The 27,875-nt window shown below is 39.2% G+C and overlaps 1 protein-coding gene across 1 annotated transcript in view; it reads right to left on the reverse strand.

Moving 5' to 3' along the window:
- Positions 1–25,378, reverse strand: part of SMCHD1 (structural maintenance of chromosomes flexible hinge domain containing 1) — a 69,880-nt gene extending 44,502 nt beyond the window's left edge. The window contains exons 1-14 of the mRNA XM_069004557.1: positions 25,104–25,378; positions 13,728–13,803; positions 13,124–13,285; positions 10,391–10,473; positions 10,162–10,292; positions 8,484–8,598; positions 8,212–8,331; positions 5,135–5,301; positions 2,870–2,963; positions 2,407–2,617; positions 1,447–1,564; positions 1,176–1,359; positions 431–628; positions 234–347 (exon numbers count right to left, since the gene is read on the reverse strand). Of these exons, the coding sequence (XP_068860658.1) occupies positions 234–347; positions 431–628; positions 1,176–1,359; positions 1,447–1,564; positions 2,407–2,617; positions 2,870–2,963; positions 5,135–5,301; positions 8,212–8,331; positions 8,484–8,598; positions 10,162–10,292; positions 10,391–10,473; positions 13,124–13,285; positions 13,728–13,803; positions 25,104–25,283 (1,953 nt within the window). The 5' untranslated portion in view covers positions 25,284–25,378. The remainder of the gene's footprint in view (positions 1–233; positions 348–430; positions 629–1,175; positions 1,360–1,446; positions 1,565–2,406; positions 2,618–2,869; positions 2,964–5,134; positions 5,302–8,211; positions 8,332–8,483; positions 8,599–10,161; positions 10,293–10,390; positions 10,474–13,123; positions 13,286–13,727; positions 13,804–25,103) is intronic.
- Positions 25,379–27,875: the final 2,497 nt, after the last annotated feature.

Genomic DNA, 27,875 nt, shown 5'->3' on the forward strand with positions numbered 1-27,875 from the left:
TTGATGCCAACTGTGACACTATTTCATATGCAAATTTTAACGAGTCAGATGGCCGATAATGAAAAATAATTTTAACATATTCACATTAAAGTTGAGCATTTCTAGACTGCTGATTGTCAAATATTACATCATTTCCAACTGTTATTTAAAGGTAACTTAATGAAGTCTGACAACATGTTTAAAGATTTAATATCCATACTAGCTGGGTGAATCCTTTCTGTATTTGTTCTTACCAAAGCAATTTGAACCTCTCCCCCAGTGGCAAATATATCCCCATCATGGTCTCCATACAAAAAAAATTTCTCAATACTTCCATAGAATATTGGATGAGTCTTAGTGGTTTTTACCTGTAAGCAGAAGAGACCAATTAATACATTACTCCTGCATCAAATGTACAGTATTTGCCTTTTAGAGGGTTCAACTAACTTACCAGCTGCCCAGTTTTGTATGTTTTTCCATCCCACTCTATTGCAGCATACGTTGTCCAAGGGCTCTGCATTCTTTTGGATGGTATATCACTACGTACAGTTATTCCTTTAAAGACTGTGAATTTTATCTGTTTGTCATATTTTTCATGACACTCTTTGAGCCACAGAGCAAATTCTCTGTCAATTTTCATTCGCTGCTCCTATAAAGAGATTACAAAATAAGGACATATTAACAATGTATTACAGAATTTGTATCTGACCACATCAGAAGTCTGTACAATTGCAACAGTACAGAGATACTGTACTCAAACAAAAAAAAGCTAAACATCAAAAAGACACACACACAAAAAGAACAAAAGTACAAAAGAAGAAACAAAAAAGAAAAAGAAAGAAACAAAGAAACAGAAACAAAGACACAAAGAAAAAAAGGATTCTTCAATCTGAAAACACTAAAAAATTCTAGGAAAATTACATTTCAAGACAAAAAAAAAAGTGCTTCCCCGAGCAGCCATATTCCTTTAGGTCATAACCTTAGGTCTTTCCACAAAAACTGTCATGTAACAACTAAATACAGTAATTAAGAAAATAAAAGGAAAAATACTGAGTCTTAATTTTTCAGATTTCAAGATTCAGCTTCACTGCTCACTAAACCAGAGACATGAACAAATAACAAGTGAGCAAAACATTTCTGTATCACACACATTGAACTTCACCAAGAAGAAACACTTAACAGAATGCAACAATTACCTGTCCATTGAAGATTCTCGTGAACAGAGTATTCTTATCCTTTAGCTTCAGCTCCAGATCCATGAAAGTGAGTTTGTTTGTGCTGACCTGGAACTTATCATTGGTAAACAATGCACCAGAAATTCTGTTGTAGCATTCAATTGGTGCCAATCCTCTCTTCTTTGGAGGAGCACACCAGTCAAAACTTAAAAGGAGAAAGACATTGAAATTCTTTTTTATAAAGAGACGTTTACATTATAGAAACAGACTGTAGAAACAGATTACCACTTACTCTTCCACAGTTGTGTATGGTATTAATCTTCCATTCCAAAAACATTCAAAAATAGGCCTTTTTCCTCTGGCACCTTTTTCTACTATAAAGCAGTCATCATCATCATCATCATTTAACCCTTGATAAAAAAGAAAAGAGTCTCCTTGAATATACTTCCTTAAAAAACTAATATATAAAAAACCAGAGCACTCTAAATTAAGAAGTACTATTGTTATTAACTTGAGCACAGTAGCAATGCACATGATATCAAGCTCATCATATATTATATTAGGGGGTTTTTCCTGTTTTAGAAATACCAAGCAGAAAAACTAAGAAAGCTGAACAAAAATTCTAAATGGAAGTCAAATATTACCAAATCTACCAAATTTGAATATTTAAAATTTGAGTGTTACATTTTCTTTAGTTTCAACTGATGTTCTTGTAGTATCATAAAATCTTGTCCCAATTAACTCAAGATTTGCTTTGTCCAAAAAAAAAAAAAAAAAACAAAACACCAGCACTAAATATTTTAAAACCCCCAGCATTTGAAAACTCACCAAGACCGAATAAAACATTTTAAATGAAGAACTTCAGACTACATGTTGTCCTTTGCAGTATTCTGATACTAGAATCTCTTCAATCTAACTGCTCATATTTTACCACTTTGTTGGAGCAAAGATGCAGTCAGAAAAGTGCAAAGTTTCAGTTGGACTACGTTTGGAAAGATTTTATAGTTTGAAATCAGATGGTGTTACGTCAAAGATCAGGTTTACTGGAATGAGTTACCACAACAGCCAATTTATTCACAGGATCTGTTCATCCAAAAAAAGGCATCCAAAAGAATTTCTGTTCCAACACAACCTAAATCAGGTAACAATGTGCACTTCAACTTAAATTGTTCTAGTTTTTATTTCATTAAAACATTTAGAGTAGTAGGACTCTATGTGACAGGACTGACAAGCAGCAAAACACTTCACTTACTTGATGGAAAACATGGATCATCAGGGTATGTTTCTTTATCATACAGGAAGGGATGGTATCGGATGATACCTTCAACTATACCTTCTTCTTCAACATGTGCCTTAAACTCAAAACTATCTGCTGCAGTATTTATATACAATGTCTGCATGTCATCTTTGATCTCCCTCAGATTGACAATCTTTGGTACTTTTCCTTTTTCAAACATTGAAATCTGGAAAAAAAGGAAAACAAGGTGAATTTCCTTAGAGCAAAAGACTTAGAGTAACAAGCATTTTGACAATTAACTGTTAGCAAATGGATTAGTTCCTACATTGTAATGCTAAATAAAATGACTTCAAAAAATCAAACAACATAAGATCTTGAATGCTGTATTTTAAAATGCATGATTACAGAGGAACAAGCACAACATGAAATAAGTTGCCATCAAAGAGGACTTTTGACTAACATGTATAAAATCTTTTACCTGAATGTCGATGTTGTTGAAAGGGCTCATGTCTTTTGTTACAGCATTAGCTTCATTTCCTTTGGGTCCATGGATATAATAGTGATAAATATGTCTGAAATACATTTCAGAAAAAAACACAAACCAGCAAGTGAAATTTAAAAATTGCACATCATAATGTTTTCAAAAATCTAAATAAGCTCGTATTTTTATTAAAATATAACTGGTTTGTTGCACTGTTATAAATCAACTCCTTGACAACATATATCTGGTACAGAAGATTCACTAAAGGGAGTGACTGCTTTTCATTCACCTCTGTCATGCACAATCACATTAGGACCAATTTTTGGGTAAAATAATTGGAACAAATTTTAAAAAAATGCAGAAGTGCAAAAAAATAGAACTGTTACATGGCTACAGATCCTTCACATCACAGGGTAAACTAATAAAACTACTGTAAATTGTTCTGCACTCTGGAGATCAGAAAGAACTAGAGCCACAAATCTTTCCACACTTTGTTTCTGATACCAGTTTTGTATCAATCATCTCATAGTAATAGAAACATGTAACAAACAATGATTATCTTTAAGTTATTTATACAAATTTGAATGTAGGTAGGAGTCATGAATGTGATCTGTATATTAGAAATAATTTTTCTGTTGTAAACATTGTTTTTTAATGGGCGTTTTTCCTCATTTAAGAAACTTCAAAAATCCACATGGTCAGATAGATTAATTAATTTCATAGACATATGCAATTTGAGAAAACTGAGGAACTTAACTCTATTTACTTCAACTTTTCAGCAAGCTAGCTAGTTCTTCCAACTTCAAAGACTGAATCCTTAAGCCTCTGGGAGATCATGTGGACAAAAATGAGATTATACGAGTCAATGGGACTGAGTGCATGACAAAAGTTAAATGCACCTGCAAGTTTATAATTGCTTTGCTTCTGACATCCACTGCACTAAATGTTCCCCAAAGAGAAATCTTAGTTTCCAGAAAACAGCTCCTCATAGTCTCATTGCTCAGGACTTTATGGTATGTCCAAATTGCTTAGTATTTTGTCTGCATTTCTTCAAAAGGTAGTCTCATGGCCTTAAGACATAGTTATTTTAGAGGTTCATCTCCACTTCAAAGCACCCAAAATAATGAGGGCTGTGCTGCAGCCCATTAAAGCAGAATGAAACTGGTATCATGCATGTGTGGCAAAATGCATGGCAGAAGGGAATGGGGAGGTGTTCAAGGGGTAAAGGGCCATTACAGCTGAAATAGTGATGCAGGACTGTGTAGCACTGGAAGGCTAAATCTGATTGGTTTTACTGTAACAGCTACAGGGCATGTATTTGAGTAATTCCACCTGGGTTCCATCTCAAACAGAGGCAGGTCTTTCACTTCAAGAGATGGCTGGAAAGAACTAACACACACGTAAGTGTGAGTGTTCACTTGACGAGCACCTGGAAGCTAATGAGGGACCTAAGTTATTCTCTGCATGTAGATGTACCCTACATTTTCATGAGGTTAAAAATAGTTTCAGCAACAAGTTTTTATGTGCAACACTGAAAGATATTTCACATAATAAGATATTATTTGATTCTTATATTAATCCTTTTTTTAAGCATATCTATTATTATCAGATTATAGGTATCACAAAAACAAAATCATAGTTTGAAAACAAAGTTCTATAGTTCGCCAGATTTCAAAATTGGTCTATGACTTTGTATTTCAGTTTACATTCACAGATGGATCCATCATCTTAACAGGTAAGCCCAAAAACTATTCACAGGTATCTCCAGGCTCTGCAGGCCCACTGATGACATTACTGTAGTACAGAGTGGACAATATCATATATCCTTCTCCCTCCTAAACTGGGATGAAGCAGCAGTACTTTCCGTTGTTGTTTAAAAAAGTCAACCAACGAAAAGATCCCCCTAAGACTGCAAATACAAAGCTAGGTACCAACTAGAGCACAGCCCTGAGCAAAGTAACTGATGCAGTTATTAGTAATTAGATTAACAAATTATTACATTAGTAATACAACATTAACTTGAATAGGCTACTAAAAATTATAGTGGGTAATTATGTATCAATCATCAAGTCACATCTTTGGTTGGGGGGGCCCACTCAGTTGTGTTAGCTTCTGTAAAACTGGTTACGTAAGAAGACTAATTGTAGTATCAACAGCCTTAACAGGAATAAGGCCAATGTCAAGGAACAAAAAGAAAGCAGTTCATAATTATCTGACTTTGTTAGTATCCCACTGTTTAAATCTTTTAAATCGCCAACTTACGCCAGCTGCCTTGTCCAAAGATGAAAGTAGTTTTTCAAGTACTGCATGTGATCTGGTTGTACACCTGTAATGACAACTGCTGTGAAACTCTCTTTATCCCTTTCTTCTAATATTAGATTATGAAGAAATCTTTCATCATCACTTGTGATGTGAGTAGAGTCAGATGGCTACAAAAAGAGTAAAATAATAAGAGCAGGGATGTAAATTGAATTTCTGAACTCCCATCAACTTGAAAGGGATAAAAAACATAACAGAAAAGTAATACAGAACACATGATGCTAAGTACCACAAAGGATTAAAGCTTAAAATAAAAGTTTCAAATTAAAGTCAACAAGCTGAGAATGTGACATCACTGATTCAGTTTATTTTCAACTCACTTGCATCACAGCACTCGAAGTGTGCAGTCTAGAAATGCATTTAATCATGTTTAATATAGCACTGTGTGATAGCCATGTTCTCACCCATCAAGTGGGAGCATTAAGTGTGCAAGACATTAAGTCCTCTTTAAGAAAACAAAGCCAAAAAAAATTATTTGCTTTTAAATGGATAGGCTGCTTTCTATATCAGAAACTCAAGTGGAAGAACCATACTTTTGCTATTAAAACAAAAACAACAAAAAGGTGAATCTTCAATTCCAGATGAAATGTCAAGTAGTCTAACAGAAAGAGATTCCTGATTCCGGAAACTACTGATCTACTACTACATCTCTTCCTGGATGGATGCACTTTGCTCTTATGACAGGTTTCTAAACTGCAGAGAGACAGTGGTTGATATCATGCTTCACACTGGACCAGTGATTAATCCCTCACATTTGGTACATCCAGGAAGAAAGATCTTTTTAAAACAAAGGTTAAGATCTTTATAGTGAATGAAAACAACTGCTACAGCTGAGAAGATATGTTGTAGTAAATGCAGCTGCATGCCTTATTTTGCAGGAAAGCAGACAAGCCCCACATTACTAAGGAATGAAAGGAGACATGTCCTACCTAGCCATACTTAGGTGAAATAGTTGATCAAGGGTGTTCTACTAAGACTTATTTTCCTCAGGGAATCAAAGAGCTCTCCTTAACCAAGAGGATAATTTAAGCAGTTTTGAGACCTCCTATCAAAAAAGACTACATCTCTTTTTTCTGCCCACAGTGTAGTCTCTTTTAAACCTAACAGGCTTGCCTGATTTCATGCAAACAAAGGACTATTTTATGCTAGTGATGGGATCAGTGATAATAAAGAAAAGCCAGAGCTGCTTGGTCATCATCTCCATGTGATTTGACAAACTTAGAAACTGCACACTGATGCTGAACAAACACCATTCTATACAGTTTACAGAGTGAAAGCATCTCCAAAATGTCATTCCCAAATTCTCTGGTTGCCTTCCCACAACAGATGACAAAATACCATGGCACCTTCCCCTACATTCCTAGCATCCAACTCAACTAGAAAATTATTATTTACTTGTTTGCAATATTAAATGGTCCAGAGAAGTGACTGCAGTGGAGACAGGTGCCTGTTATCCATCAAGGAAAGACCACCAGTAGGGATGCCATCAATGTGACTTCTCTTCAGTGTTATGGCCTTGTTCTGGAGTCCCTTTTGTTAACTACATCTTGATTTCTTTGCAAAAGTAACTTCCTTCACCAACTAAATGGCTCAAAGGCTCAATTATTCTTCTCACACTAGTAATCTATTACAATTTCTATTTCTGCCACAGTATTCTCTTGCTCACATATGTGCAGTGCAGACCATTTTTCAAGTCATTAAAGAGACAAATTCACACATAACGAACTGGCCTAGGTATTTCAATGATTTTCAAAAAAATTCCTGAACCCAAGTTATTTATCCATTATCTTCACACTTCACTTCTATTACTTGAGTTCTTCACATAATCTCTTCCCTCTTGGATAGTTAAAAGTTACTTTTTAACTCTAATAGAGCTTTACTTGCATTTTTAGAACAGTGTCAGCTTAACTTTAAATTTTATATTATTACCACAACTTTTCAAACAGTTGACTGCAACACCTTATTGAATTCTTTGGTGGTATCTATGCACCTCATTCAGATACTTTCCTGCAACTTGTGCCTGTTAGCTTACCTTCTACTTTGTATCTACCTTTGTATCACCCACCCTCTTTCTTTAATATCAAACAGGGAGGGAAAGCATTTGTATCCTTTACAATAAAGCAGGTTTTGTCCTCTTTTATTTTCACTTTCTATTTTTGTGAGTCTACCTTCTTAATGACATTGCACAGAGAACAAAAACAAAACTCTGACAATTCACTTTTTGTTACAAGTCACTAACCCAAGACTGGCATTATAAAAACCTTATTTACCTCCTGTTCCTTTCTCACCCACAAAACCCCCAGAACACTGATATAAACCTCACTAGATATGGGTTCCGGATCTGACTACCTTATCATACACAGCACACATTTTTCCTCCCATCTGCACCCTTAGATACATCTTTGCTTTTCCCTGCTTGCTCAAAAATGTCCAAAGAACAGTTCTTTTCTGTTTTCCTCCTTATCTTACAGCTTTTAACTTAAGCTCTTTTTCTTCATGAAAAGCATCAGGACTGCTGAGTTTAGTTTTCAGCTAAATAGCTCATCTATTTTACAAAATTATGAATATTTGTAAAACCACTGGGTTTTGTTGAGTTGGCTGAACTTTTCTCTCATATGCAGGTTAGTTTCACATATTTCTAAATAAGTACAATTTGGTTCCCTAATTGTTACTTACTGCTTTAGAGAAAATTCTTTTTTCTTTGTTTCATACACAACAAAAAAATATGCTGTGCTTAGAAAAGTATTTTAAAATATTTTTCTTAACCTGACAAGTAAAACTGTAAAGTATTTCTGTCATTTAACCTTAACTGAAAAGAGGAAAAAGCATCACATACAAATAAAGTGTTATGATACAGTGTCTTTAAGCTTTTGGTTATGTCCTTTCACACTCCATGGTGCAAATCATTCAATAAGATGAAGATATCCCCAGGTAAGTATTACAAGAATATTACACAGTTAAATCACACTAACCTGGAAAAGGCTTTCAATTAAAAATATGAGAATCTTAAGGCTATTTACCTTTCTGTTTTGAATGAATCCAGTATATATTGCTTCTTTATTTTTCTCCTTCTTTTCAAAATCCTCTTTAGAAAGGACAAGCTCATGAACATCCTGAGATGCTGCAGGTTTGCTTATCATCTGATTTTATTAAAGAAACAGCATTTAAAATCAAAATAAGACTTAAAATTAACATCATAAAACACTTCAATGGTGTGATTAAAAATTAGGAAATAACAATCTGATTGTGTGCCAGTGTTCTAAAACAAAATTAAAGTCTGACATTGACTTACTCTGGCAGACTGTCCAACGAAGAACACTGCTTGTTTGCCTCCAACTCCAAAATACGAGATATCACTATTTAAACTACGAGGCACTGGCAAAGGGCGTACATATCCTGAATGATCACTGAGAATAAAAGGGTCTTTAATAAATTTTTTCAAGACAAAAGTAATTAAAAAAACCCAAAGATACTTCTGATCTAAAGCTTCTATTAAATTCTTTCTCCTGGCATTTTGTTAAAAAATTCTTCACTTTATACCTTTTAAAATTGCAACATCAAAAGGTATGTGCCTGAAATTCTTGACGTACACTTTTTAAAAGGATGATGACAGAGTAAGTATTTTCCTAAGTGATCTTATAAAATATTTCTGTCCCTTCTCACAAACCAAATATTATTCAAATGAAAATGGCTTACAAAGCAAGCCTGATCTTTCTGACAGCACCCTTTCATAAAAACACTTCTAAGTCGAAGTGGGAAATAATGCCACCAACTATTAAATGAAGACTTGGAGAGATGACATATGCTACCGGTAGTGAAATTCCATGTCTTTTAAGTCAGCTTGAACAGTCTTACCTAGTTTAAGACAAACATTTATTTTTCAATCATAGCAATCCCAAAAAGAAAATAAGGTGTAGATTGTATCCTGCTATAATTTACACCTATGCTCCCATTAAGTGGTAGTAATCCACAATTTAAACCTGCAGTTTAAGAATACTCTGCATTTCCATTACTAAACTAGCCTACAGCAATTTCAAAAAGCAGTCAATTTCTTTACAAATGACCCAGAATCACTTTTTATGCACTTATCTCCAGACGTTTAAAAGACATTGACTTTCTATTTGGAGATGCTTTCAATGCAAAAAAACTTCCCCCGGCTATATTATACCTTCCCACCGTCCCACTACTTTTTACACTACCTGCTCATATGACAAATTAGTTATGACTGAGGCTGTAATTCTCATCTTCACATTTACAATCCCAGGCTTAAGGTACTTAAAATGTAACTGAAGCTCAAAAACTGTACATAACTAATTCTGTGGAATTTTATATACTAGGTTTAAACCTGGCTGTGTAGGTGGAAGATCTCTTGAGAACAGATTCAAAACCATAAAGTTAATTCATGTAAGTAGCAAAACCCACTACAAACCCTCTACTTTCTCTTCTTTAAAACAAAAAAACGTATTTTGCCTAGCCTGCAACAAAAAATAGACATCTTCAGGTATACTTTATAATACATTATACAGAATTAAGATTTAAATTAAAAGAAAACTTGAATTAAAACCATGTTTCTGTTTATCTGTTATTCCAATAGCATAACAGATATTGACTGCATCATTTAATGCACTACTGAAAGGCTTTCAGGTAACAGAGGAACACAGTACAAAAATCCTCTGCAAGACATAGCATGCCCCTAACTGTATACAGGCAAGCAAAAGACAGTTTAGAAAAGGTATTCAAAAATAAAATTCAAAAATAAAAAAGTATTCAGTGTGTCATAATAATAGAAGAGCAGTTTTGTGTTATGAAGCTTCTCTATCTCCTACCTAGAAAAAGTATGGGTCTATTTATGTAATCATAAAATGACAGGGTTTAGCCAAGTGTTGGTATACAGCTACGTCTTAAAAGCGTATTTTGTGGACCTTCGCAGAGCTTGCTGACTGTTGTAGAAATATTTAGAACTTGCTAACCTTTCAAAGTCACCTTGTCTTGTAAACTTTGACAATCTATATACAGCCCAGTTGTTAAGCTGTTTAGAAGTCATTCCACTTCCATTATCGATCACAGCAACAGCTGGTTTTCCTTGGGAATCATCAAATAACTGGGGAAAAACAAACAAACAGATCAACAAGGAGCAACAGGAAAAAAAAAAGGATAATGCAAACTACATCTGAAAAAATTAAAGTTTCTCCATCTTACCAATTTTATCTGTATACTCCGAATACCAGTATTTCGGGATGTAGCTGACAGAGAATTGTCAATCAACTCAGCAAGGGCAAATGCTAAAGAAATTGAAGAAAAATAACCCTATTAACGCTCAGAAAACAGACACTCACAGTAGTTTCTTCTGAGCAATTAGGATAACACATTATCTGAACACAAGCAAGACCTAATACCTGTCAGAACAATCAAAATCACATAACATCTTGTTTAAAAAAGAAAAAAGCTTTTGTACATGTACTTTGTGATTTGTTTCATCACTGAATCTCACATCTCTCCTAACGGTAAGAACACAATTATTGGAAAGAACAATGATGAACTAACAGTTTCCTTACCAAAACAGATTTGTCCTTTCCATGATTAGGAATGAACTTTTATGATTCATATGAGAGTCCAAAGTACGTAAAAAGCGGACTTTGACTTGTTAAAATATTGAGGGAAGAATGTATTAACTGAAGAAACCTGAATTGAAATTCTGTAAAACATCTAAAACTAGAATGTTAATTGCTTACAAAAAACACAAAGAAAATTGTAGAAATTGTTGAAGGATTTCAGTGAATGGTAAATACAACCAAAGTTCTGTCAGATCCATGGCAATACACAGCAGAAATAGTCAGGCAAACTGTTTGCACAAATTTGTTGTTTCTAACCATTAATGCTTGGAGCTCTTACCTAATTAAACTACCTAAGTTTACTGGAAAACTGCATTTAATTTAGACAACAGAATCAATCTGAAAAAAAATACATCAAGTTCGGATTGAATTAATCTGCCTGATCAGCCTCAGAGAACAGACATTTCCATTCAGTCTCTCTAAAAAGGAAACCTTATTTCCTACAGTTTGCAGAGTTCTTCAGAATGCTATAGTGCAAATTACGCTGGCCATGCACTTCAGACATGTAAAAGAGAATCCTTGAGTACTATAGCATAATGCAGCAACACTGAAGCATTTGCCGTTTTCCCTCAAGTTATCTAAGCATAAAAACAGTTCTGCACTTTTTTACAGCTTTCCTCGTTGCAAACATGAGTAGTTGAGCATCACTTATGTGATCCATACTTACTACTCCATACCAAAGAACAACGGCCCGTCATCAGCATTTGGAAATTGTTAGGTATTGCCCTTAGAGATGTTGTAAATAAGAAGCATCAGCTGCATTACACTTACATAGGCTCAAAACTGCAATTTGCTGCCAGTGAAAACTTAGGCAAAAAACTGCTTAGTCCTTCAGTCTTCTCCATGCTGGCTGCCACTGGACCCCCTCACCCTACATTTCATTTATTTAGGGTGCAACTTCTTTTGTCATCCTTTTCTAATGTATCTGTAGAAACTCTTATTATTCATCTTCACATCCCTGGCCAAATTTAGCTCTAGCTGTGCCTTAGCCTTCCTGATCTCATCCGTACCTTCCCAGGCAGCATCCCTATAGTATTCTTAGTATTCATGCCCCTGCTTCCACCACCTATGCAATTCCCTCTTGTGTTTTAGTTTGACCAGAGGGTCTTTACTCAGCCATGCTATTCTCCTGCCTTCCACACCCAGTCTTTCACTAACTGCAAGCACTCTTCTACTCCTTTATCTCTAAGGGTGTTTCCCACACCGTCCCATCCACCATGTCCTTAAACAACTGAAAAGTCGATTTCCTAAGGTTTAGAGTCCTTACAATACTTTATACCTTGCCTATTTAATCGAATTCACCAGGGCATGGTCACTACAGACCAAGCCCACCTTGGCCTTTCCCATAAGTTCATCTGTGTTGGGGAGCAACAAGTCCACTAATAGCTGCTGGCAGGAAGAAAGCACAGATCTCCACAGAATGCTTTGTGTGGCCTTACACAACAATTCCTGTGCACAGGGATAGGTGTACCATTGACTCAACTATTAGTGCACTTAGAGCACAGTACCCCAAACCCGCACCAAAAAAGTGCCTTTGCTGGGCCAGGGAACAAATGATGTGCACAAGAAGGAAAGGGGAAAGGCTGGTCCTTAAAAATGCATCTGCTATTTTTGGACATTTTTTATATTGTTTTAAAACAATGGGAATGGTATCATGCTTGAGTCTTGATTTTTTTTTTTTCATTCTTTTTCTGTGCAATTTTGAACCTGCTGTACCCAAGGAGAACATACTTAGAAAGTAATCACAGCCACAGACAGAATTTTCAGAGAAGTCATAAACAGAAATTAATTTATTCACTAAAACGATACAAAATGCTGGTTACATATTTCATACATCACTTAGACAAAAACTAATTAAAGCAGCATCTTTTTAAAGAAGTACTTGCTCTTGTTGGTAAGTTAAACCTTGTAGAACCCCAGATGGGAGGGCACACAAAATTCTACAGTAGCTCATACAAAAACTGTTCATGAAATTCAAACACAAAGTCTACTGGTTTAGTACAGAAGACAAAAACCTAGTAACACACATCCTGATCTGTCTGAATGACGTGCACAAGATTATTCAGGCCAAAGTTATTTTACTTCTAAAATAGTCAAACTTCTTGAAGAAGTATTGGAGGAGGTACCTCTATAAATCTGGATTCTTAGGTAGCTACTTTTAAAAATTTTTAGAAGAAAAATCTGTATGAAGAACATAGTTAATTTTTCTTTTACAGCTAAGACTATTTTTTAGCAGCTATAACTTTAAATTGAATTGCTCATAATCACATTATATTCATAGAAATATCATTTACACAAGATTACTTCTGCAGGTACTTACGCAAAGGATTTTGGCCCTCGCTGGCATAGTACTCGTACATGCCACTTTTGACAAGTGTATCGTAGTGAGGCAGAAAGTCGATTCGTTCCTTGGTTGCCAAAAGCAACATTTGATCAACTGACTGCAGCAGATACAAAGTAACTCCATCTTGAACAAGGTCGCCTGCAGTGAAGATGAAACACGAAGTACATTGAAGAGCACTGCATCACGCAGCTTCTGCTCTCAAAACAAGCACAAGCATAGCAGCAGGTAATCCTGTATTTTCTTAGGCGTTGCCTGCTCAGCATTTAACAACAACATTTAAATTAGTATCTTTTCACATTTCCAAGCTTAATAATGCAAGTTTTCTCAGGTGACAGCTATGTACATACCATTTTTTCCTATCCTTTACAGAATTTGTGATGGAAGATACTTAGTATAATTGCCATCAAACTTGTCAAAAACATGTTTATGAAAATAATTTTTTAACAGTTCTTGGCAAACTATTACAGGATTTGTACTTTCAGTTAATTATTGCATGTCACAGAGCACAAACAATTATCATGTGACCTTTATGATCAATATAAGAAACAGCTATAAATATTTTGCCATCTAAGATACTTACTGAAGTTATCTTCTGTAATTTCCTTCCTATTTGTCGTGGTGATAACAAACTTTTCATCAGAAGCTATGCCAAATGCCTACAAAAATTGAAGGTTATTTAGTTATGATAACTAAGTAGTCCAAAAACTATTCAGATACATTGAAACAACAACAACAAAAAAGGCATGGTCTATTTACTTTGCCACAAGCTATTGATGAGTAATCAGACATCATCTCTTGGAACACAGTTGAACTTAAGATCACTTGTTTTCTCAATTTAGCCAAATCTGTCCATACTTGGGTGGGGTTTTTTTTTTACCTGCATAAAATATGCTCTAGTGAATTTTAAGGAGGAGGAACTGTCTTACAGATAATCACCATGAGGGCAGAGGAATGAGATTGAACAGTTCTACTTCTGACTACAAGACTACAACAGCAATAGTTATGATCTAGAGGGTGTCCCATATTTAACTACACTCTTGAGGCATCAAACCAACCTAGTATTTCTTAATGTTGGATATTAAAGTCTTTGTTCTTCAATTGTATCAAACATAAAAAAATAATTAGGATTTCTTTTGGAAAAATTCTTCACTGTTAAAACACTGAAGTTTATTTTTTTGAACCCAAACAACCTTTGCCACTCTGATGCCTTCTTTTGAATGTGTTTGCTGTAGCTTTGGACTTTTTATCCTGCTTTCTATACGCATTTAAATGCCTCTGCTTTTGCCCTCATTTTTGCACTGTGACATCCAACACTAATTTATTTCCCAAAATAATAAAATAAATATCTGTATTTTCTCCTGCCTTTCCAGGACTTTGAAACTCAAGTAAAAGTCCACTCTGGTCTCATCAAACTCCATCAACCCACTCAGTCTTGCAGTGACAACTCAGACAGGTGCTTTATGCACTTTTAGCCAGATTCTCCCCTGAAGGAAGCTCTAGCATTCTCTGCAGCAGCTTGCCCTCACAGTTTCCCACATCTCTCTTTTCCCTCCCTATTACTCAGACTCATGAAAATATTTTTAAAACACTGCTTATGGTTTCGTTAGAAGCCTACTTTCCATATTTCCATTATTTTCTCCCTGTGACTATATTAAAGTTACAGTTATCATCCATCAGCAAAATTAGAAAAATTGTTGAATTTCTCACAGCACTTGGTGCAAGTGAAACAAAAGAAGATGACACAGACACTGATATTCAGACTTAAGAACCTGGAGCAATACTTTTTAACTCTTCTACATTCAGATCACTTCAATTTTACTTCTCACATTACACAAATATTCACATAGCAAATCTGTGCAGGAAAAAATACAAAATCGCTCAGAGCAAGAAAAGTAAGAAAGCTAACATTCTACTGCGCCATTCGAGGTCAGTGGTTAATACAGAGTAACTGTAGAGTTTTACATTTGAAAGCACGGATAAGCATCTTTCCCTCCAGCTATAATCACAGCTCCCCTGTTTTCTTGATTTCCCAAAGGCTCTTCTGCTCTTAAAACCTTATGAAGAGTTTAGTATTTACTTTAAGGTAGCAAGAAGTTAGGATCAGCTAGTGCACGTACAAGACAGCACCCTGCTACTGGAGCAGGGGCAGCCTCCTCCTTCTGGTCCTCTCCCCCATTCCACGGGTGAGCCTCAACTAAAACAACTCCAACAGCCTGGCAGGCTAAGCTTTGATTTCCTGGGTGAACCCAGCATTTGTCTATCTGCTGGCAGCAGGTCCTTTCCACTTCACAAGTTACTAGGCAGGTACACGGACCAAGTTTGGCAGTCCAAACTACAGATAACTTTTTTCTTGGCCAGGCCATAGTTTAAGAGGCCATATCCTTTGTAAACTTTGGCCAGCTTCGGGGATTTCTCAGTTTCAGTGCTTCACTTCTATATAAGACCTACTTGTTCTACTTCCCCGCTCCCTCTGTCCTACATTCTTGGTTATCCTAGTTCCCGTCTCTTCCCACTATTCCAGGTAGCAGTGATGGGGCTGCTATCCCAGCATGTGGATGTAATCTCCAGAAAGAGAAGCCGCTGGTCATTCCTGAATTAAAGTGAACCTACTGGGCAATTTACTTGCACAGTTGGTGATTTTCATTCAGTTCTGATAGACAGTGTTTGGTCAAATGTTTCATTTCTCAGAAGATTTGTGCATGTAAGAGATATGGTATCTTCTGTTGATAAAAAGTTCAGGTTTCACTGCCATGTCTTTTTCAGCCCAGCACTGTGCCCTTTCCCAAGTAAGTACTGAAGAGGCACACAGCTCAATTTGGTAAGATTCATGAGACAACCCAGCAGCACATTCATACAATAAATCTGTGAGTTATTTTATGATAATCCAGACACACAACCATGATCCAGCTTGTCACGTCATCAAAATCTTCAAGAGTACAATACAATCACTTTGCTCAGAAATGCCTCTGCACACTCACAGTGAAAGCATGTTTGGAGGTTATTGTGTTAAAACAACTCAGTGGAAAGTGGAAAATTTTTATCTTTTTGTATACACAAGGAGAGATGTTGGGGGAAAAACAGAGACAAGCTTCAAATAAATCCACAAGCTAAGAAAGGTGTGGAAAGGCATGGATACCTAAACTATTGGTTACTTATTATCATTACATGCAAATGCAAGAGTTAAAATGGTACAAAGATGAACAGTTATGTGCATACAGTAGAGAAAAATGACACCTCAAGCCTGAAAAGTATAGATTATGTCAACAAACCAAATTTTGAATATTCTGGGAAAACAACCATAGCTGTTGATTGAAAACCAAATTTGCTGCTAAACCACACTTGGAAGCGTGCTGAGTGTATGCTACCGGGCTTTGACAGAGAGCTGTAGGGGTGACCTTCAGTGTGAGAAAAAGCAATCAATTGCCCTGAGACAGCCATAGCCAGTTCCAGATGGCTCTCAAACCCATGGAAACAACTCACTCCTCACCAAAATTTCAACCAGAAGGGCACATGGATTCTGCTCAAACTTATTAGGGAAGAAATAGAAGAGACAAATGAGAAACAATGGAGAAGATGCATCAGAGGAAACACTGACTTCTCCACACCAGAGCAGGGATGGTCCCAAAGGTGCTGAGGCCCATGGAGAGGACCCATGTCAGGGCACAGAATTTCCCCTCTCTGTCCTCCTGCTCCTATGGAGCTGTGACCTATGGCCAATTCATCATAGCAGAAAAAAACCAGTAAGAGCAGCAGAATAAAGCCCTGTACATGCCCTGATGTCTCACACCACCTGTTGTCTAACGAAAGCAATTGTGATCGACCATGCAATGTGCATTGGGAAAACGATAGATTAGACTAGGAATGGGGAAATAAAGCCGTATGATAGAAGATGAGTTTGGAAAAGGGGAAAGAAAGGCATTTCTCTAAAAGATTAATTTCCCCCCAATCATCATCAGAAGTTTGTGTTAATTGTGTTAAAATTAAGAAAAAAAAAAATCCCGGAGTTGAGCCTGTTTTGCACACAGCAGGATATCAGTCCTTAAACCCATGGAATGATACAGAAGCAAAAAGCTGTCTGTACAAACAAGAGAATACCCTCTTTTATAAACTGGAGGATCAGTCTGGAGCACCACCTATGCTTCATGATAAATAAAGTTAATAGCTCTCAATTTGTTGGTAGGTGTTTATGACATGAGATTAATATAATGCTAAAGGAGTTTGAGACAATGTCACATGCCCAAGAAGCTTTCAGCAGAGCACTTTACAGTTATGATACATGAAAGTGTGAATCAACTGTGATACCTTTAACCTTTAAATCTGAATCAAGAAGCAAGGTTCAGTTTATATACTAGCTCCAGTCACAGGTTTTCTTTATAGACGAAAAAACCCCACAAACCTCAAAACAAAACACAACCCCACAAATCACAGATAACTCCTCAGCAGTTTACACTCCTTCAAATATGCCTCTGTTTCTTTTCTCTTTCACATATCAGCACAAAATCTCAGAAGTTTTACTACTACTTGATCTGCACATGCACAGCGAGGCTTACCTGGCTACTGAGCCAACTAAAACACTCAGCATGAAGTCAACATTGATTTTGCCTCTGGATTTACTACCTGCCTTGGAAAAGGTGTTCAACAAACAAATATTTAACTTTTTACGTGTACCACCACAGCTTGCAGTCACATGAATAGGCTTGAGGTGGTAAGTGAAGGAGAAATACCTTGCTGTAAGCACAAAGTCACTGGCCTGCTTCCTCTGGTCCTTCAGCCTATTACCATAAAAGAAGAATTTCTGGTGCTGACTTTTAAAACCGAAGGAATGGAACACTCTCCAATGTGACAAAGGTAGAACAGTGAAACCAAAACTACAATATCTTTAGAAAAGACATTTAACCCCTTGGAAACCAAACCTTTCCAACACAAACAGTTCCCTATAATATGCAACTTCTGGACCCTTAAAATCCCGTCTCCTCCTACCGTAACCAATCCAAGTAGGCAGCGCGTGAGAATGATGAGAATAAACAGACTCAGAGCTTAGTGATGCAGCCAAAGGATAACAGAGACAGAACACCCACAGAGCAACCTTCCACAGCCCAGAAGTATTTTTCTGACTACTGGAACTGTATTGCCAATGCAAACCTCTTAAAGGGGATCTAAACTGTATCAGTTAAATGTAAAGACACCTGGCAATGTAATTTTCAATTTTACTTAGCTACCCAAGATGGCAAAAAGCAATACAGTTTTTTTAGTATTTCAAATTGATCCAGCAGCTCCATTGCAGAAACTTGTTCAGGAAGCTGAAAAAATGAAGCTAAGAGCCACATCCAAACACTGAGAAGCCTGTATCCTTCTGTAATTTTGCATGTGATTAACTGAATATCCCATGCTATTTGCCAATTTATCATCTGAAAGACATACATTTATCAGTTAGCTATCCCACTTAACGAAGAACTATCAGTCCAAATTGAGAGAAATTTCTTACATCAACAAATTAATGAAATGATAGTACACATTTAAGGGAAACAATTTTATTCTCAAATGACAGATTTTCAAGCTAAGAACTGTCTTTTGTATCATGTCTCTCAATTATCCATATGACTACATAATATTACCGTAATTAATAGAAGTAGCAGATACAAAAACTAAGATATAAAAAGATTAAGTAGAAACCTTGCTGGAAGGAAATGAGAACAACTGTATGTGACTCGTAAGAAGGCTAATCAAAGAAAGTCTTCCAATGCACTGTTAAGTCAGCTCTCACCGTGATGACAACTTGCTGAGGATCTGTTAGTGAGAATCTGGGACTAAGCACTCATAGTAGCAGGGTAAGTATGATAACAATCATCTCTAATCATAATCCCAATGAGCTTCCCTAATATCAGAACACAAACTCTTATATAACATCTTTGGACACCAACAGAAAGAAGAATCCAAAAGTCTCTATAAAAGTAGCTGCCGTTAAAAAAAAAAAAAGCTAGAAATTATTTCTAAGCATTCTTAGAATTCAAAGCAAAAATTTGTATATTACAGAAATACAGGGATACACAGAAGCCTGTACCTTTGGGTCAAATAGTTTTTAGAGACTATCTACAGACAAAAACTAGCATTGAACACTAATGTTCTAAAACATTTTTCAACCATCCTTTATTGACAGCACCATCTCCACCTAAAGAACAAACTACAGAGGATAACATTTGCAGAACCTGAAGGTCCTTGTCCTCTGTCCTCCTTAAAAGTGTCACTACTTCCAGAAGTTCAGTTGACACACTTCTAAATATTTACAAAAAGTAATCAATAAAAGATGTTAAGCAGGGAATTGAGAGTTCAACAGAAACACTTAGAACATTACTATGTATCACAAGACCCAGTAAGAGAATACATTTTTGAGGTTTCTAAAAGTTTTATCATAATTTTGATGGAAAAATGGAGAGAAAGAGAGGCAAGCTGTATGACACAAGATCTCTACAGAAGTCACAAGCGTATTTGTCCAGAATGATGTGTTAACTCAGACATCTTTGCAAGATTTGCAACTTTTACCAAGCGGAAAGAAGCTTAGAACCCCAGAATTTCTATGAAGAGCACACTGTCATGACTTGACTTAGTCTCGGTCAGTAGTAACTCACAGTAACTTCCACAAGGCCTTCACAAACCACTGTGTCTAAAATCACAATCACAAATACTCAGAGCAGTTACCAGCCAAAATTTTAACATTAACTTTGTGCCAGCTTCTCGTATCAAAATACTTTGTATGATACCACTTGTTAAAGGAACAAGAATTCAGAAACCTCTCTTCAAAAACAAAAAATACTTGGTCACATCTAAAAACTGCACTGGATAACTTATCCTAAAGATTGCAGATACTCTGCATCTGACTGTGTTGCCAACACTTGAATTTGACCAGGAACCTACAAGCCACTCAGCTTTCCAAATCAATTGACACGCCATAAGGCTGTACCCAAGTGCACAAAGATATGCAAACTGCATCCTTCTTCCCACCAAAACATCAGTAACAAAGATCCTATACACAAGATTTTCAGTGAAGTCTGAAATACAGTGTGATACTTTTGCTAAAAACTTACAGCATTGCCGCATCTTATACAGATCTTACAGTACTTCCAACAGCATATTTAAAAATCAAGGAAAAAACCTGCTTTGCATATGCATAGCATATTTCAAATATATCTATGTTTAGTTTCTGGTTATACAAAATGCTAAAATTGTGTAAACAAACATAGGACTTAAAATACAAAAATATAATTATTACAAGATGGACTGATTTCATCATTAATGGAAGTATCTCTATTGAGCATTTATCAGAATAATGTTTTGGTGATCCAAACTTGCCAAAGTTGCTAATATTTTTGCTTTGATTGCAAATAATTTGATTATACTTTAATTATTAGGCGTTGGCAAGCAAATATTCACCAAAAAATCCACTTATTTCTTGTCTTGATTTTCTATTACACTTATGCTTATTTTCCATACACCATCTTAATGAATATCCTTTTTTGCCTCTTGGCTCATTGAGACACCAGAATTTATATGACTGGTAAAAGAATCTATTTAAATAGTAAATAGGTTACGATACAATGGGAACCTCAACAAAAGCATATGGCAAAAGATTAAAAGCAAAATATTTTGGTTTGTTGTGATATTTGTTTTTTGAATATTTACTTAAATTAGATATTTGCTTTTTATACAGATTACAGATCTATATTTTTTTTAAACAAGGAGATCACAACAACAAGAAGTTTCAGAAGAACTAAGGAAGCATTTACCAATGAGTTTGGTTCCTATATAAGCAGTAACACTATCTTAGTACCATTAACTCTCTTCACATTGGTAGTTCACGTCAAAGCCTCTCAAAAATCCCTTCACACATTGGCAAAACTTCTTTACAGTTTCCAGCACAGACACCCTTCCACCCTAAAAGGAGTGTGACCTCTCTAAGTGCCTGAAGGATTTCTGCCATCTCAGCAACAAACTGAAGCTTTTCAGCTTTACTGTGTACCTGGATAACATGAGCAAGGAATCTCAGATTAGGTGTCAACAGTTTAGCTCCATTCTGCTTATCGCCAGTAAGTATTTTTGAATACTACCCTAAAGATCAGGACAAGCAGTGGGGCATAGACCTAATGGAAGACAACAAGAAGGTGCACAAGAAACAGTACTGGCAAGAAGAAGCAAAACACAGTATTTAACCCACTTATTCACCTCAAAACTTCATGGTTCTGTAGACTGAAATTATATGACTGATCCACATAAGCTCAAGAGTGGACAAACAGAATCCTCAAGCTAGCACTATTCTTAAATCCTAAAGCAGAAACCTCTTAATTATCACTACAAGGACGAAGAATGAAGACTAACTATGCTCCACCCTCTTATAAGATTTTTTTCCTAAATCTTCCCTCCTGCAACACAGAGAATGAAAGACTAATTTATCAGTATATAAAGACACTTCCAACTACACAGACATGTATTAACTGCTTAGGGGACAGTAAAAAAATATTTGCTTCAAAAAAACCTCCAGAATTTCAAAAATTAGTAAAGAATATTTTAGTAATAACAGAGGAATATTCTATATGACAACAGACAGAGAGGACATGCATCAGCTCCTAAATCAACCTCTGAAGTGGCTGAATCAGTTATTTTGAAATACCTTCTCTCTGCATTATGAAAAAAACCCCTAAGCCTCAGAAGTAGTAGCCTAAGACCATGCCTTCAGGTACTCAAGTATTTTCAACTCAGGAACATTACACACTGCAGTCAGGTTTAATTTCATTTTTTTTTGCAGGATTTGACTCGTACACATCCAATTCTATCCAAAAGAACTCTCTTGTGCCACAGGAAAATGTTCACAACATAAATAGTTCCAACAGCTTAATATTTCTGGCATCCTTGTCAGCCATGACCACGTTCACAGCCCAGGCTGGCAGACTGGAAAACGTGGGAGCACCTTTGCTGCCACAGTAACATCATTCAGTTGCATGACAAATTGCCAATGAAAGTCCATTGAAAGCTGAGCCACCAGACAGGAGACCCGTGAAAACAACACTACTGCATACACGGTAATTGCCCAATCAAGCAGTCTGACAGTATCTAACAGCTTTAATTGTCGAAAAGTGAATACAACATTCCACTTCACCTTAGTCTGAACCAACTCAAAATCTGCGTAACAAAAGAATTGTTCTTCCTGAGCTTTCATCAATTCCCTGCAGCGTTTTCAGCACCACGAAGCTAGGAAAGTCTGTCCCAAGCCGCTGAACCCATTCATCACTTTTTCCTGAAAGTAGTTAGTTGCAACTTTCAAAATGTCAGAAATTGGGAATTTTGGAGTACAACACTCAGAGAAGCACAATTTACAAAGCTCTTGGGGCACTGAGAAGCCAGAATGTTCTTCCAGAAGTCCAACTAGAATTTGTATACTGTTGGTGTGGGAGACATGAGATATCAAACATCTCAACCCTCCTCCTGTCCAGTTTTCACTGTACCAGCATTTACTGGTCGTGTCAATCCACTCACCTCAGCATCCTTTCATAGTCAGATGTCCCACATGTCAGATGATGAAAGCCCCAAAGCGCAAAGAGTCATCACACTGAAACTAGTAGTGACAGAGGCACCTCTGACTGCACTCACAGTCAACACATTATTGGAGAAGGTCTTTCTCTAAGGGAATGATCAGCTGAGGTTCTTGCTGCCTAAGTTTGTAAGAGCACAGACCCTATTATCCTTAACACCCAAAACAGCCACCAGAACTGGTGATAAGGCTTGTGATATTAAACATATTAAAAAAAACACATTTGAAAGTTTTACTTTCACAGGCACCATATTCAAACACAGCAAGGTCTGCTTTGCAGCACCAGGCTTCTCAAACGCTCTGCTGCCCATGCAAGAAGTCTGCCTAAAAGCATTAAAGTAGTGACTTCAAAATTTCATCTCAGGTTAAGAAACCCCCGAAGCTGTTTGCACCGGAGATGTGTCACAGCTGGTGATGATGGCTTATTTCTTTATAAAACTGCAAATATGCCAAAACTTCTATGAACTACTGAACACCATGAGGATGCATGGAAACATTAAGTCACTGGAGTGTGCAGTATATATTAAAAAAAAACATGAAAAGACAAGACTCTGTTCTAGAACAAATTGTAAATTACTGTTAAACTCAGCCCATCAATTAATTACAAAATCTAAGAGAAAAGAGGGGTGGGTTCATCATCCACATATTTGCTCGACTATTGAAAATATGAAGTATTCTTGCAATTCATCTGCTAGGTACAGTTGGGACAGGATCCATTAAGAAAACTCTTGGGGAAAATTATGTAATACTCCTAATTACTCACAGGAAATACAAACCCATGGAAGGTCATGAACCCACTCCACTGTCTACTTCTCCAGATGTTACACTGCATAAAGTGCACTCATGTCTTTACTGCATTCATTTACTTGTTCCTTTCAGTCTTTAGGGGCACTGATCAGACCAAGGGCTGCGCTAACACTCCATAACCACTTTACTTCTGAGTACAGAATCACAGAATCAAAAAGCTGGAAAAGACCTCTAAGTCCAACCCTGACTGAGCAACATCAGACTCTCTAAACCATATCCCAAAGTGCCACCGCTACTCCTTTTCTGGACACTTCTAGGGAAGGTGACTCCGCCTTAAGATTCAGTGCCTCTACCGGATCACGGATATGCTATTTTGCATACTGAAACAGAACTGTACAAGGAGGAGGCAATTGCAGGTGACAGCTATTCCTGCTGATATTGGTAACTCAAAGCTTCCATCACAGTAGGAAGCCATTACATTAAACACTGTCCAGACACAGAACAGTTTATATTATATTTATTTTTTCTCAATAAATATTTTATCAATATTATATACATATTTATTATTACACATAATTATATTAATTACATATTTCATCATGATATAGTTATATTACATATAAATATGATAGATTATGTAGTATTTATATTGCTTATAAGTAATCGATAAATTTCATAAAATTTAGAAATAATTCTATTTATTCAAATGTAAAAATAGGTATTTATTATATCCCATCTATATATAAAATACAGAATTTACAAGCTAGAAAACTAAGTGAAAATTATATTGGATAAAGAAACTAAAATTAATTTTTTTATCAGACTAAATTAGTACAAAATCTAGAGCTGATTTTCCTGCGCATTTCACATGGTAAAACATGCAGGCAGTTAACAGGTTTATGGCATTTGTCACTCGCTCGGAAAACGAAACCATAACGGAAATGGGCGATGCCCACTGGTGGCACCAGCAAACTACAGCAAACAGCCCGTACGCAGAAAACAATCTCCACCTCCCCGAGCTGTGAAGACGAAGCGAGTTTCGTTTCGCGTCACGACAGGGAAAAAGAAGCGAAAGGACACGAACACGGCAAAGGCGCCGCCAGACGCGGTATTTAAATGGCAGCCATCGCCGAGGACGGGAAGCGACCGGCGCGTATCACCAACACCTTGGATAGCAGAAACAGAGCCACAGAGCCACAGAGCCACTTAGGCTGGAAGAGACCTCAGAGACGCCCGAGCCCGCGCTGCGACCGAATACGAACCACCGGGTCAGCTACGAACACCCTCCGGAGCGCGGCACCACGCCCGCCGCCGCCGCTCCCCGCGCGGGGGCGCTCGGGGGCCGCCCGCTGCCTTCCCGCCCGCCGCCAGGGGCTGCTCCCACCGCGCCGCCCGCCGCCGCCCCGCACCGGCCTCTCGGTGTGCGGGAGAAAGGCGACGCCGACGGGGCGACCGCGGTCTCTCCTCCGTGGCCACCCACCTGTCCCGGCAACAAAGTCCGACCCCCGAGCACGCTGTTACACCCCTGCCCCGCCCCGCCCGCCCCCCAACCCCAGCGCCGCGGGGACGGTCCCTCACACATGGAGCAGGGGCACCGCCGCGCCCGACGCCGCCCACCCTGCCGCGTACCTGGCAGACGGCGCTGCGGAAAGCGCGGTAGTTATCCTTGCCGTAGCGGAGCACTTTCTCGTCCGGGTCCGCCTGCTCCCGGCGCCGATCGAAGAGGAACACGGTGCGGTCCCCGTTGCCGCGAGGGGTCAGCAGCGCCGGCCTGCGAGGTGCGCGGCCGCCTCCCGCCGCTGCTGCCATGTTGGGGAGCTGAAGAGACGGAAACCGTCCCGCAGCGATGGCGGCAGCGACAGCTCCTGCTGCCGGGACTGCCAGCGCCCCCGCCCGGCAAAATACGTCCCGGCCGGGGAAGGAGGAGGCGGAGCCAGTGCGGAAGCCGGGGAAGGAGACGCCGTGGAGGCCCGGAAGAGGAGGGGGGAGGGAAGGAGGGCGATGGCGGCGACGGTTCTGCTGGCTGTGCGGGGCGATGCGGGGTGGCGCCGGGCAGGTGGGCGGCAACGGCCTGCAGGCGAAAGCGCCGTTTCGGCCCTGCGACCTCGGAAGGAGCTGGCGCCCTCCGCCTCGAGCCACTTCCGCCGCCGGGTGGGGCCGGAGCGGGATCGGGATCGGGATCGTCGCCACGGGAGGCGCAGGCGGGCTGGGCGATGGGAGCGCGTGCTGCGCCCGCGGCCGCCGCCCGCCGGCTCTCGCGCGCGGTGCGGGCGGCGGCGCGGGAAGCGCGGCGCGAACGGGGCCGCGGGCGCGCTCCTGGCACCGGCTGGCGCGCTCCTGGCACCGACGGGCGCGCTCCTGGCACCGACGGGCGCGTCCGCGCCACAGGCCGGGCAGCGGCCAGGGAGGGACCAGAGGTGTGAAGCCCCGCTTCGTCTGCCTTAAAACAAAGCGGCCAATCCAGATTCCAACGCTGTTGTTTAACACAATCACAGAATGTCAGAAACGGTCCGGTTGGAAGGGACCACAGTGGGTCACCTGGTCAAATCTCTGCTCAAACAGGGTCATCCCAGAGTACATGGCACAGAATTGTGCTGAGATGGTTCTTGAGTATGTCTAGTAGGGGAGACTCCACAGCCTCTCTGGACAATCTCTTCCAGTGGACAGTCACCCGCACAGTAAAGTTCTTCCTTGTGTTCAGGTGGAATTTCCTGTGTATCAGTTTCTGCCCATTGCCTCGTGTCATATTACTTGGGACCACAAAGGAGAGCCTGGCTCCATCCTCATGGCAGCCCCCTTTAAAAACGTGTACGCATGGATAAGGTCACCTCTCAGTTGTCTCTTCTCTAGGCTGAACTGGCCCAAATCTTGCAGCCTGTCCTGATAAGATAGATGTTCCAGTCCCTTAATCATCTTTGTTGCCCTCCACTGGATCTGAGGAGCCCAGAACTGGGCATAGAATGCCAGATATGGCCCCATTTGGGCTGAATAGATGGGCAGGATCACCTTCCTTGACTTGCTAGTGGTGCTCTCTTCCTCATGTACTCTAGCATCCCACTGGCCTTCTTGGGTACAAGAACACTGCTGGCTCATGGACAGATGCTTGCCCACCAGGACTACCAGGTCCTTCTCTGCAGAGATGCTTTCCATCAGGTCAACCCCCAGTACAGGGGATTATTCTTCCCCAGGTGCCAGAACCTGTGTATACCTTGGTAGAATTGCAGAAAGTTCTTCTGTGTCCATCTCTCCACCCTGTTGAGGTCCTTCTGAAGGCCTGCACAGCCCTCTGGGGTATCAGCCATTCCTCCCAGCTTTGTGTCATCAGTTAACTTGCTGAGGAGGCCTCTGTCCCTTCATCCAAGTCATTGAACAAGTTAAACAATACTGGACCCAGTGTTGAGTATTGGGAGACAACACTAATGACGGGTCTCCAACTAGACCCTGTGCCACTGATCATGACCTTCTGGGATCTGCCATTCACCCAGTTCTCAATCCACCCCACTGTCCACTCATTCAACCCTCACAAAAGTATAGCTGCTTCTATTTTAAGGAGTCTTAGTTTTGAGGAAAGGATTGTGATGGCATATAGGGGAGGTTTGTAAAACAGTAGAGGTGACAAATGAGTAACAAAAAATTCTTGTCACATGCCTTTTGAATACTTCCAAGGACTGGGATTCCACCACTTCCCTAGGCAGCTTTTTCCAGTGCTTAATCACCCCTTCAGTGAAGAAAGTTGTCCTGATGTCCAACCTGAACCTCTCCTGGCACAGCTTGAGACTATGTCCTCTTGTCCCACCACTGGTTGCCTGGGAGAAGAGGCCGACCCCCAGCTGGCTACACCTTCCTTTCAGGGAGTTGTAGAGAGCGATAAGGCCTCCCCTGAGCCTCCTTTTCTCCAGGCTAAACACCCCCAGGACCCTCAGTTGTTCCTTATAGGACTTGTGTGCCAGATCCTTCACCAGCTCCATTGCCCTTCTCTGGATGTTTTCCAGGACCTCAATGGTCTTCTTGTAGCAAGGGGCCCAAACTGTACACAAGATTTGAAGTGTGGCCTCACCAGTGCTGAGTACAGGGTAGACTGTCCTGCTGGCCACACTGTTACTGATCCAGGCCAGGATGCCATTTGCCTTCTTGGCCACCTGGGCACATGCTGGCTCATGTTCAGCTGCTGTCTAATAGCACCCTCAGGTCTTTTTCTGCTGGGCAGCTTTCCAGTGACTCTTCCCAAAGCCTGTAGCACTGCCTGGGGTTATTGACCCAAGTGCAGGGTCTGGCACTTGGCCTTGTTGAACCTCAGACCACTGACCTCAGCCCATCGATCCACCCTGTCCAGATCTCTTTGCAGTCTTCTTGCCCTCCAGCAGATCAACACTTCTGCACAACTTGGTGCAAAGTGACTGA

This window comes from Aphelocoma coerulescens, chromosome 2 (genome assembly GCF_041296385.1).
Source record: "Aphelocoma coerulescens isolate FSJ_1873_10779 chromosome 2, UR_Acoe_1.0, whole genome shotgun sequence".
NCBI classification, from domain to species: domain Eukaryota; kingdom Metazoa; phylum Chordata; class Aves; order Passeriformes; family Corvidae; genus Aphelocoma; species Aphelocoma coerulescens.